Source organism: Narcine bancroftii, chromosome 3 (genome assembly GCF_036971445.1).
Source record: "Narcine bancroftii isolate sNarBan1 chromosome 3, sNarBan1.hap1, whole genome shotgun sequence".
Taxonomy (NCBI): Eukaryota; Metazoa; Chordata; class Chondrichthyes; order Torpediniformes; family Narcinidae; genus Narcine; species Narcine bancroftii.
In genome coordinates this window covers 328,280,256-328,293,040 of record NC_091471.1, presented here as the reverse complement: position 1 = coordinate 328,293,040, position 12,785 = coordinate 328,280,256, and the positions used below count along the sequence as shown (strand labels likewise).

At 42.0% G+C, this 12,785-nt stretch overlaps 1 protein-coding gene across 1 annotated transcript in view; it reads left to right on the top strand.

Annotated features, from left to right (window-relative positions):
- LOC138759166 (adiponectin receptor protein 2-like) overlaps positions 1 to 12,785 on the top strand; it is a 34,290-nt gene extending 21,505 nt beyond the window's left edge. Inside the window, exon 7 of the mRNA XM_069929181.1 lies at positions 12,593 to 12,785. Coding sequence (XP_069785282.1) covers positions 12,593 to 12,721 — 129 coding nt within the window. The 3' untranslated portion in view covers positions 12,722 to 12,785. The remainder of the gene's footprint in view (positions 1 to 12,592) is intronic.

Sequence of the window (12,785 nt, the reverse complement as noted above, 5' to 3'; positions counted from 1 at the left end):
AGCTGACAAGTGGAATGCCCTGGGGTTGGATGGTGTCCAGACGAAAAATTAGGTGCTGTTCTTCCAGTCTGTGAGTGGTGGGGTGGGGTAGTGTGAAAGGCCACAGACAGACATGTGAGCTTGAGAGTGTGACTCAGAATTGAAATGGTTGGCTATGGGCTGGTCACTGTTGAACACTGATCATGGTGAAAGATCAGTATTACTGATCTAAAAGAAAAGTGAGGATTGTGAGAGATGGGAAAATTGATCTAAAATTATGAACATGGAAGAAACTAAAGTTCATCAGTAAAATGGCTGAAACCAGTTCAAACAGGATAAGTTTGGGGCTTAGGATGCAGGAAAGCAGAGTCAGCACGATTAACATAAGAATCTTCTATCCTTTGTGACAAGACCATAGGACTAAGATAAGGAATGGTAAGGTACAATAGAATGTAGGAAGTTGAGGTAGTCTGGATCAGATAAGGGTCTCCTAGCCCTGGACAGAAGTACCAAGTCATACATTTCTAATTAGCTAACCATACACAGATTTATACATATGAAATTAGCCAACCCTAGATAGAATGAGTCAACTCTGCATATCAAGAGACTGTAGCCCCGAGAATCAGGAAGGTGTGAATAAGGACAATGACATGAAGGGACACCGACAGGATACCCCCCCCCTGGTTCTCCAAGTATACTGAAATTGCACGTAGGCAGGCAGGATTGCCTAATGCCAAACCTCTCCAGCAGGAGGCAGAAGAATGTAAGGGGGAGGGTATTCCTACACTGAAATCAACTGTATAAAAGTTGGGTGAGCCCCAGTGTGTGTGTGTATTCCCAGGGTAAGGGGAAGCACCCAACTTTGCATTGTTGTAGTAATAAATGTTCTTTGTTCTCAATTTTTGTCTCGTTACTCTCGTCGTCGGGGCACTCTGTCAGTGGAGGGAGTGTGATCCCGGACGAGCCCCCATTTGTTAGGAATTAAAGTACCTTTAAAGAAATTGCTCGAGACAAAAATTGAGAACAAAGAACATTTATTACTACAACAATGCAAAGTTGGGTGCTTCCCCTTACCCTGGGAATACACACACATACTGGGGCTCACCCAACTTTTATACAGTCAATTTCAGCATCAGAATGCCCTCCCCCCTTACATTCTTCTGCCCCCTGGATGGGTTTGGCATAGGCAATTCTTCCTGCCTACGTGCAACTTCAGTATACTTGGAGGACCAGGGGGGGTTATCCTGTCGGTGTCCCTTCATGTCATTGTCCTTATTCACACCTTCCTGATTCTCGGGGCTACAGTCTCTTGATATGCAGAGTTGACTCATTCTATCTAGGGTTGGCTAATTTCATATGTATAAATCTGTGTATGGTTAGCTAATTAGAAATGTATGACTTGGTACTTCTGTCCAGGGCTAGGAGACCCTTATCTGATCCAGACTACCTCAACTTCCTACATTCTATTGTACCTTACCATTCCTTATCTTAGTCCTATGGTCTTGTCACAAAGGATAGAAGATTCTTATGTTAATCGTGCTGACTCTGCTTTCCTGCATCCTAAGCCCCAAACTTATCCTGTTTGAACTGGTTTCAGCCATTTTACTGATGAACTTTAGTTTCTTCCATGTTCATAATTTTAGGTCAATTTTCCCATCTCTCACACTGTTGTTGCGGACGGAGAAGAGATGCTGGGCGATGCGATCTCCCAATCTGCGACTGGCCTCTCCGATGTAGAGAAGGCCATAGATGCAGTAAATAAGGTACAAGTGAAAGGTGGCTTCACCGGAAAGGTCTGTTTGGGGTCTCAGTGAGGGAGGAGATGTGGGAGCAGGTTAAATTCAATGTGGTCATGACATTCAGCATCAAATGTTACCCTGACTGAACCTCCTTGGACATTTCCAGAGCGCTCCAGATTGATTTGCATGGAGAACAGACAGATGTACATCCACAAATATATATTCAATATTCCAGATATGAAAATAATATGCAAAGGTACTGAAATGTCATCCAAAATACTCACGTGTACACTCAAGTAAATTTTTGCTCTCAGGCCCCCCTCCCTTCTGGGCCCCTAGGTTTAAGCCCACTCAGCCTAATGGTCAATCCCCCCCACCCCCAGTGACACCAGTGGATACGATGGTCACCGGCCTCGTCACCAACCACGGCGAGTTGTGCTACAAAGAAGGGGTGGAGAACGTCATGGTGCGGTGCGAGAGTCTCAACGTGGACAAGATGGAGGGGATGATTGTGGACCCCGGGAGGACCAGGCATGACCACCCTCCTCCTAAGTCGGAGAGACTGGGAGATCTCTTCGCCGAGCACCTTGGCTCCATCCACCACAACGGCGTAGATCTCTCAGTGGCCGCCTGTTCCAACCCCCCCGCCGCCCATGTCCGCCCATGGTCTCATGCTCCACCAGACCAAGACCACCGGCATATTGCGGGAACAGCACCCCATCTTGCGACTGGGTACCCTCCAACCGGATGGCTTTAACGTCGACCTCCGGCTTTCATTAAGCCCCCTCCCCCAAATTTCTTCCCAGCTCTGCATCTCCCTTCCCTGTCTCCTTTTGCACAGCTTCTGTCCTCAATGACCCCCCACCCCTCAGGCCAGGCCCTCTTCTCTCTGCTCCCATGGGGATAAGGTCCAAAAGCCTGAAGACGAGCACTCAGCAGCACAAGGACAGCTTCTTCCCCTCCGCCATCAGGTTCCTGAACAGACAATGAACCCCAGACACGGCCTCACTTTTCGTGAATTATTATTTTTTACAGTAACGTGTAGGATGGTTATAATGTGAATGTGACGCTGCCACAAGACACCGAATTTCACGACCTGTTCATGACAATAAATCCTGATTCTGATTCTCATCCTGATTCTGATCATGATCCTGATCCTGATTTGATTCTCATCCTGATTCTGATTCTGATTCTGATCCTGATCCTGATCCTGATTCTGCTCCTGCTCCTGATTCTGATCCTCATCCTGATTCTGATCCTGTTTCTGATCATGATTTGATTTTCATTCTGATCCTGATCCTGATTTGATTCTCATCCTGATTTTGATTCTCATTCCGATCCTGATCCTGCTCCTCATTCTGATTCTGCTTCTGCTCCTGCTCTTGATCCTGATCCTGATTCTTACCTCATCCCTTGTCATATCTAATTAAGACCTTTTGTTGGTCTGGATTCCTCCCCCAAGTAGCACTGACTGAATTCTGAGATTTTCTCTGGCCTATCTGATCCTGCTCCTGCTCCTGCTCCTGATCCTGATTCTTACCTTGTCCTTTGTCATCCAATTAAGACCTTTTGTTGGTCTGGATTCCTTCTTCTCTGGCTCATTCTGCTTGAAGAAGGCCTCAGGCATGAAATGTCGGTGAGATATCTTTGTCTCTTACGGACTCTGAAAAGACCAGCTAAGCTCCTCCAGCATTTTGGTGTAATTTTAAATCAACCATTCTGTAGGGGGGGAGTCACGTGATGGAGTAGTGGCCGGTCAGGGAACTCCAGCCCTCTCCAGAAAAGTTAAAAAAAGATAGAGAAAAAACAAAGGCACAAACTTAAAAACCAAAACAAAGTGAAAGTAAAAGTGTGAAGACAATGGCAGCGAAGAAAGAAAAACCAAAAACAACGGGAAGAAAAGAAGAAGGAAAGACGTCGGAAGAAGAAGGTGAAGGCCTTACCCGTCCGAAGAGGCCCGCCACGGAGAGAGAGGCCCGCTCCCACAGGTCAGTGGAGGTCCTGGGCTCGGGACTAAAAAATGGCTCGCAGAGAAAAGTAAAAGTGCGCAACCGCGCATGCGCGATGCGCATGAAAAAAAACACACTGACGGGAGGGGGGAACAGCTGCGGAGTCGATCTCCACAGCTGAGAGAGACACCTGCAGCACAGCAGCAGGTTCAGAACACAGACAATAACGACAACAAGAAAGAAGAGGATAAAAATAAAACAAGGAAACAACAGATGGTCAATCCAGAGGAAGAAGAAGAAGAAGAACAGAAAGAAGTGGAAGAAGAAGAGAAAGGCAAGACAATGGATGTATCTTTTTTTAAAGAATATATGGAATCAGTGAAAGAATGGCAATTACAAGAATTTGATGAGATAAAAAGAAGAATTAAGAACGCAGAAGAAAGAATGAATAAAATGGAAGTGGCCATATTAGAATTTGCAAAAAGAGTGGAAAATATGGAAAAACAAGAAACATTTGCAGATATGGAAGTAAAAGACTTAAAAGAGAAATTAGAAAAATCTAATAAAAAAGCTAAAGAAGCACAGGAGCTGTTAGCTAAGAAGATAGATATGATAGAAAACTATAATAGAAGAAATAATATAAAGATAGTGGGCCTTAAGGAAGATGAAGAAGGCAAGAATATGAGAGAATTTATAAAAGATTGGATCCCCATGGTCCTGGGAAGACCAGAATTACAGGAAGAAATGGAAATAGAGAGGGCACATAGAACTTTAGCCCTGAAACCACAACCGCAGCAAAAACCAAGATCCATTTTAGTAAAATTCTTAAGATATACAACAAGAGAAAATATATTGGAGAAAGCAATGAAGAAAGTAAGAGAGGACAAAAAGCCACTGGAATATAAAGGTCAAAAATTTTTTTTCTATCCAGACATAAGTTTTGAACTCCTGAAGAAGAGGAAGGAGTTCAATACAGCGAAAACGATCTTATGGAAAAAAGGATATAAATTTATGTTAAGGTACCCAGCGGTACTTAAAATAATTATTCCAGGGCAACAAAACAGACTATTCTCGGATCCAGAGGAAGCAAGGAAATTTGCAGAACAACTACAAAACAAGCAGAGAGATGAAGACATGTAATAAGAGTAAAAATGACCACGATCTATATGTATGTGTGTAAAGGGGTATATGTGTGTATATATATATATATATATATATATATATATATATAGTGTGCATACATGAATGTATCCGTATTTAGAGGAAAATATATAGAGTATAGACAAGAATTCATAAGGGAGGGAAATGGAATAGAGGGAATAAGGAGGGAATTAAAAGAGTGACCTTTGTTACATATGAAAATTGAAATCTTTTCTGGCGGGGGCTGGGTGGGGAGGAGTTACGGTCACTGCAAAATCAGCTGACGTTTGCGAGTGAATTTGCAAATCCAAATGGAGAGGGGAGATGTGGTTGTCCGACAAGGGATAAAGGACAACTCAGGAGGGGGAGGGGAAATTGGGGTTAAAGAAGTTTTAAATAGGAGAATAAGGAAAATGTTTGATGTTTTAGAAATGTTGTCTTATAAAGTGTTCAAAACAAGAAAGCAGAAATGGATAAGAAGGAAAGGTAATGAAGGAGAAACGGAAAGGGAAGATAAACAAAGTATAAAATGGCTACGCTGAACTATATGACTTTAAATATTAACGGAATACATAACCAAATTAAAAGGAAGAAACTGCTAAATTTACTGAAAAAAGAAAAAATTGATATAGCATTTGTGCAAGAAACACATTTAACTGAATTGGAGCACAAGAAATTAAAGAGAGATTGGGTAGGACACGTAACAGCAGCGTCGTATAATTCAAAAGCAAGAGGGGTAGCTATATTAATTAGTAAAAATGTGCCAATTAAAATAGAAGAGGAAATAATAGATCCAGCAGGGAGATATGTAATGATAAAATGTCAGATATATTCGGAGTTTTGGAATCTACTCAATGTATATTCACCTAACGAAGAAGATCAAAAGTTTATGCAAGATATTTTTTTGAAGATAGCAGATACGCAAGGGAACATATTAATAGGAGGGGATTTCAACCTGAATTTGGATTCAAATATGGACAAAACTGGGAAAAAAATTAACAGAAAGAACAAAGTAACCAAATTTATAATTAAATCGATGGAAGAAATGCAACTTTTGGATATATGGAGGAAACAACACCCAAAGGAAAAGGAATATTCATATTACTCGGGTAGACATAAAACATACTCAAGAATAGACCTATTTTTGTTATCAGCTCGTATGCAAGATAGAGTAAGAAAAACAGAATATAAAGCTAGAATATTATCGGACCATTCACCCTTAATATTGACAATAAAGTTAGAGGACATCCCTCCAAGAATGTATAGATGGAGATTAAACTTCATGTTACTCAAAAGGCAGGATTTTAGAGAATTCATTGAAAGACAAATTAAAATGTATTTTGAAATAAACACGGAATCAGTGAAAGATAAGTTTATACTATGGGATGCAATGAAAGCGTTCATTAGAGGGCAAATAATAAGTTATGTAACCAAGATGAAGAAGGACTATAATCAGGAAACAGCAGTTGGAAAGGGAAATAGTAAATATAGAAAAAGAATTAGCATTGAAGGAAGATACAACTAAAAGAAGAGAATTGGCAGATAAAAAAATTAAATATGAAACACTACAAACATATAAGGTGAAGAAGAATATAATGAAGACAAAACAGAAATTACTAGGAAAAAAAGCACAAAATCCTAGCATGGCAGCTTAAGACAGAACAAGCTAAGAAAATGGTATTGGCATCAAGGAAAAAAGACAAACAAATCACATATAATCCAAAGGAGATCAAGGAAAACTTTAGAGAATTCTATGAACAATTATACCAAACTGAAAACGAAGGGAAAGAAGGGAAAATAGATGAATTTCTAACTAAAATTGAACTACCAAAACTACAAATAGAGGAACAAAATAAATTAACAGAAACATTTGGAATAGTAGAAATACAAGAGATAATAAAAAAAATTACCAAATAATAAGACACCAGGAGAGGATGGATTCCCAATAGAATTCTATAAAACATTTAAAGATTTATTAATTCCTCCCCTCCTGGAAGTAATCAACCAGATTGATAAAACACAAAGCTTACCAGATTCATGTAAAACAGCAATAATTACAGTAATACTAAAGCAAGGGAAAGATCCACTCACACCAGCATCATATAGACCAATATCTTTACTTAACGCAGATTATAAGATAATAGCTAAACTATTAGCAAACAGATTAGCAGAGTATGTACCGAAAATGGTAAATCTAGACCAAACTGGATTTATTAAAAAAAGACGCACAACAGACAATATTTGTAAATTTATTAACTTAATTCATGCAGTAGAAGGGAGTAAAGTGCCAACAGTAGCAGTTGCTTTAGACACAGAGAAGGCCTTTGACAGAGTAGAATGGAATTATTTATTCAAAGTATTGCAAAAATTCAGTTTACCAGAGAAGTTTATTAATTGGATTCTTCTTTGGCTTGGCTTCGCGGACGAAGATTTATGGAGGGGGTAAAAGTCCACGTCAGCTGCAGGCTCGTTTGTGGCTGACAAGTCCGATGCGGGACAGGCAGACACTGTTGCAGCGGCTGCAGGGGAAAATTGGTTGGTTGGGGTTGGGTGTTGGGTTTTTCCTCCTTTGCCTTTTGTCAGTGAGGTGGGCTCTGCGATCTTCTTCAAAGGAGGTTGCTGCCCGCCAAACTGTGAGGCGCCAAGATGCACGGTTTGAGGCAATATCAGCCCACTGGCGGTGGTCAATGTGGCAGGCACCAAGAGATTTCTTTAGGCAGTCCTTGTACCTTTTCTTTGGTGCACCTCTGTCACGGTGGCCAGTGGAGAGCTCGCCATATAACACGATCTTGGGAAGGCGATGGTCCTCCATTCTGGAAACGTGACCCACCCAGCGCAGCTGGATCTTCAGCAGCGTGGTCTCGATGCATTATATAAGGGACCATTGGCGAAAGTGACAGTAAATGGATATGTATCAAAGCAATTTAACTTAAGCAGGTCAACACGGCAGGGATGCCCACTATCACCTTTATTGTTCGCGTTAGCTATAGAACCACTAGCAGAATTGATAAGTACAGAAAATAATATAAAAGAGATAAAAATAAAAGACAAGGAATATAAAATCAGTTTATTTGCGGATGATGTTATAGTATACTTAACAGAACCAGAACTATCAATAAAAGAATTATATAAGAAATTGAAGGAATATGGAGAAGTGTCGGGTTACAAGATTAACGTAAATAAAAGTGAAGCAATGCCTATGAATAATGTGGATTTCTCAAAATTTAAGAAGGAATGACCATTCAGATGGCAAGTGCAAGCAATAAGATACCTAGGTATACAAATAAATAAAAACCTCGGCCAACTATATAAACTCAATTATTATCCACTAATGAAAAAATTACAGGACGATTTAGAGCATTGGAAAGATTTACCACTAACACTAATAGGAAGGATAAACTGTATTAAAATGAACATTTTTCCAAGGATATTATACCTATATCAGGCATTGCCAGTACACCTGACAGAGAAATTCTTCAAGGCGTTAAAGAAAATAATAAGGAAATTTTTGTGGAAAGGGGGGAAACCGAGGATAGCACTAGATAAATTAACAGAATGATATAAACAAGGGGGCTTACAACTGCCAAACTTTAAAATTTATTATAGAGCCGCACAATTAAGATACCTATCAGATTTTTATCAAACAAGGGAAAAGCCAGATTGGACGAGATTAGAATTAGATAAAATAGGGGAAAAGATACCTGAACACATATTATATAAATGGGATAAAAAATTGGTACAATATCGAAGTTCTCCAGTATTACATCATCTACTCAATATTTGGAAGAAGATTCATGTAGAAAGAAATAAAACAAATTATCAATTACCAAAACTAATATTGACGCAAAACAAGTTACTCCCTTTTACAATAGATAACCTTTCCTTTAGAGAATGGGAGAAAAAAGGGATCAAAAGAATAGAAAATTGTTTTTCAGGAAATAGATTATTATCCTTTGAACAAATGAAAGATAAATACAATATAACTCAAGATACAGTGCTGGCATATTACTAATTGAGATCCTACTTGAAGGACAAATTGGGAAGCAGTCTGAGTTTGCCAGAGGGAAGTAACTTTGAATATGTGATTACAGATACAATGATAATCAAAAGATTTATAACAAATATGTATATTAAACTGCAAGAAAAGGAAAATGAGGAAACAAATGGTAAAACTAAACAAAAATGGGAACAAGATTTAAATATAAAGATAAAAAAGGAAACATGGGAGAAGTTATGTTCTGGAACGATGAGAAATACAATAAATACGAGGTTACGTATGATACAATATAACTGGATACACAGGCTATACATTACACCTCAAAAGTTAAATAAATGGGACCCAACAGTATCTGATAGATGTTTTCGATGTAAAAAAGAAATGGGAACAACAATTCATGCAATCTGGACATGTGAGAAAGTAGAAAAATTTTGGGAAGATCTAAACCAAATATTAAATAAAATTACAGAAAACAATATACCAAGGAATCCAGAGATCTTCCTCCTAAGTAACATAAAAAACAAAGAATTTGGAATTGATTTGGAGGATGCACAAAAAAGATTTGTTAAGATAGCTCTAGCTGTAGCAAAAAAATGTATTATGTCAACCTGGAAATCGGAAGATAATTTGAAAATACAACAATGGTATATAGAAATGAATAAATGTATTGCATTAGAAAAAATAACATATAGTTTAAGAAATAATATTGAAATATTTGAACAAATATGGGAGCCTTACATGAAACACAATAGCGAAAGCCTACCGGGGACATTCACTACCTAAATTAACGAAAGGAGAAGGAAATGAAAAGAATTGACTCAGTGGAATTTCTTGTTTATTTTTATTGAATGACAACATTGTTTGACTGGTTTAATGTATCCTAGATTTTGTACTTTAAATGGATGAGAGGGGGGAGGTAGGGAGGGTGGGATGGGAGGAGGGAGGGGGGGGGGAGAAAATGGCACTGTATATATTTGAAAAGGAAAAAGTATGTATCATGGTTAATGTGGTTTATGGTGTGAAAAATAAAAAATTTAAAAAAACCACTCTGTAGGGGAGAGAGTGGAGAGCCCCACGTTCCTTGAGTTCACGTAACCAGTGACCTATCGTGAACACACAGCATCTCCTCACTGGTCAGGAAGGCACAACCGTGACTGCACTTGCTGAGAAGACTGAAGTGGCCACCGTCACGTCGACCTTCTACAGGAGCTCTATCGAGAGCGCCTTGGCCAGCTGCATTGCAGTGTGGGTACAGTCGCTGCAGAGAAACGGATTGGAGGTCCATCCATAGGACCATAAGAGCAGCAGAGAGGTCTCTCTCCCCCTCCCATCAACATGATCTACCAGTATTGTCGTCTGAAGAGGGTGGGTAAAATCGTCGAGGACCCTCCTTCCACCCACATACAGCCTATTTCAGCTACTCCCGTCAGGGGAAGAGATCCAGCAGATCAAAGCCAGTGCCACCAAGCTGAGAAGCAGCTTCTTCCCTCAAGCAATGAGAGCACTGAACAACCAAAGGAACTGCTCGCACAGACCCTCCGAGACACTCATATCCACGAAACAGTATTTATTTGTATCGATGAATACTTGCCCTGCGTATGTATTGTTTATCTGTACATGTTATATCTGGGTGTGTGTCTGCATGTTTTGCACCAAGGACCAGAGAACGCTGTTTCATCAGGTTGGACTTGTGCAATCAGAATGACAATAAGTTTGACTTAAACAAATAAAGAAATGTAAACAAACTGACTGTGCACTACAGAGTAAAAAATCAATAAAGTGTACAAGTCAGACTCCTTAAATGAGTCCCTGATTGAGTTTGTCGTTGAGGAGTCTGATGGTGGAGGGGGAGCAGCTGTTCCTGAACCTGGTGGGTGCGAGTCTTGTAGCCCCCAGTCCTCTTTCCTGATGGCAGCAGCGAGGACAGAGCATGTGCTGGGTGCTGTGGATCCTTGATGATCGCTGCTGTTCTCTGATGGCAGCGTTCCCCGTAGATGTTTTCGATAGTGGGTGGAGGGTTTTCCTTGTGATGTTCCTGGGCCATGTCCACTACCTTTTGCAGGGTTTTACGCTCAGGGGTTTTGGTGTTCCTGTACCAGCACACTTTCCACTGCACCTCTGTAGAAATTCGCCAGGGTTTCCAGTGTCGAACCAAACCTCCATAAACCGCTGAGGAAGTAGAGGCGCTAACGGGCTTTCTTCATGATGCCATTGGTGTGTTGGGTCCAGGAAAGACCCTTCGAGATCGTGACTCCCAAGAACTTACATTTGCTCACTCTCTGCACCTCTGATCTCCCAGTGATCACTGGATCGTGCACCTCTGGTTTTCCCTTCCTAAAGCCAACAATCAGCTCCTTGGTTTTGGAAACATTGAGTGTGAGGCTATTATTGGTGCTCCATCCGGCCGAGCTTTCAATCTCCCTCCTGTATGTGACTCATCTCCCCCTTTTATACAAAGAGCCAGGGAAAGGCTAAACAGGTTCAGACTTCCTTTAGAGGAGAGGAGTGAGGGGAGATTTGATCAAGGTGTTTAAAATTATGTGGGAGATAGACAGAGTAAATGTAGGTCGGATTTTCCCACTGAGGGTCAGTGAGATACAAACCAGAGGTTAAGAGTGAAAGGGGAAAAATTTAGGGGGAACTTCACAGAGAGCAGTGAGGGGGTGTGGAATGAACTGAGGAGGTGAATGCAGGGTCAGTTTTAACATTTAAGAAGAATTTGGATGGATACATGGATGGGAGGGATATGGACTGGGTGCAGGCCAGTGGGATGAGGCAGAGGAATAATTTGGCATGAACTAGAAGGGCCGAAGGGGCATGTTTCTGTGCTGTAGTGTTCTACAGTTCTACACCTCACTTATGTTTTGGGCCTGAGCCTTTCATCAAGGATATGAGCGAAATCTCAGCAGGGGTCCGGACAAAATTACCACCCAGTGAGACAGGAAGTGGGAGAGAGAGAGTAGGAGTGACAAGAGAGGGGGGGAGTTGTGGGCCAAAGGGAGATAGGAAGGAGAGAGAGGGAGGAAAAGACAGAGGAGAGGGGGGAGAAAAGAGAGAGGGATGGCGAGCATGGTAAGTGGGTGAGAGAGAGGGAAATGGGGGAGAGAGGGTTGGTGAGGGGACTGGGTGGAAGGTTGACGGTGGGAGAGAGGAAGGAAGGAGACAGGCAGCGGAACTGAGGGAGAAAGTGGACGCTGGGACAACCAAAGGAACTGCGGAGAGAACAGAGGGAGAGCCACAGAGAAGGCAGAGAAGCAGAGACGGCGGGAGTAGGAAGAGGGGAGTGGAGGAGCAACGGTTGATTTTTCCATCCGGGCCCTCCCCAACTGGGCGGTGTTAACGTCTCCGGTTCCTGCTGGCCTGCTACCTTCCCCATTCTCCAGCTCTCCACCCCGTTCCCTCTCCACAGAGCCGTTCCCCCCCTCACCCCCTGTTTGCTCCCTCCCTGATCCACCTATAACCTCCTGCCTGTGGGACCATGGCCCTCACCCCACCATTTTGTTCGGGCGCCTGTCGACATTTTGCTTGTCCCTTGACGAGAGGCTCAAGCCTGAAATGTTGGTGATGTATCTTTATCTTTATGATATAAAGTACATGGTTCAACCTGCTGAGTTTCTCCGGTATCGTGTTTTCACTTCAGCCAATGTCTGCAGACTCTCCTGTTTTATCCCTGATGTTTGTAATCCCGTGCTCCAGTGCAGTCCCCCAGCCTGCGTTCAATGGGACTGCGCGCTGCGTCGGACCTCTCCCCCAACCCCTCCCCACTAACCATGTGCTCTCTTCCGCAGTTCCACTCCCACCAGATCTTCCACGTTCTGGTGGTGGCCGCGGCACTTGTCCACCTGCATGGCGTCTCCCAGCTTCAGGAATACCGATCTGCCCTGGGCGGGGGGTGCTCTGCCGAATCCGGGGCCTGAGGTGGGGGGGGGCGAGAGACGGGGAGAGGGAGAGAGAGAGAGACAGATAGACAGAGAGAGAGAG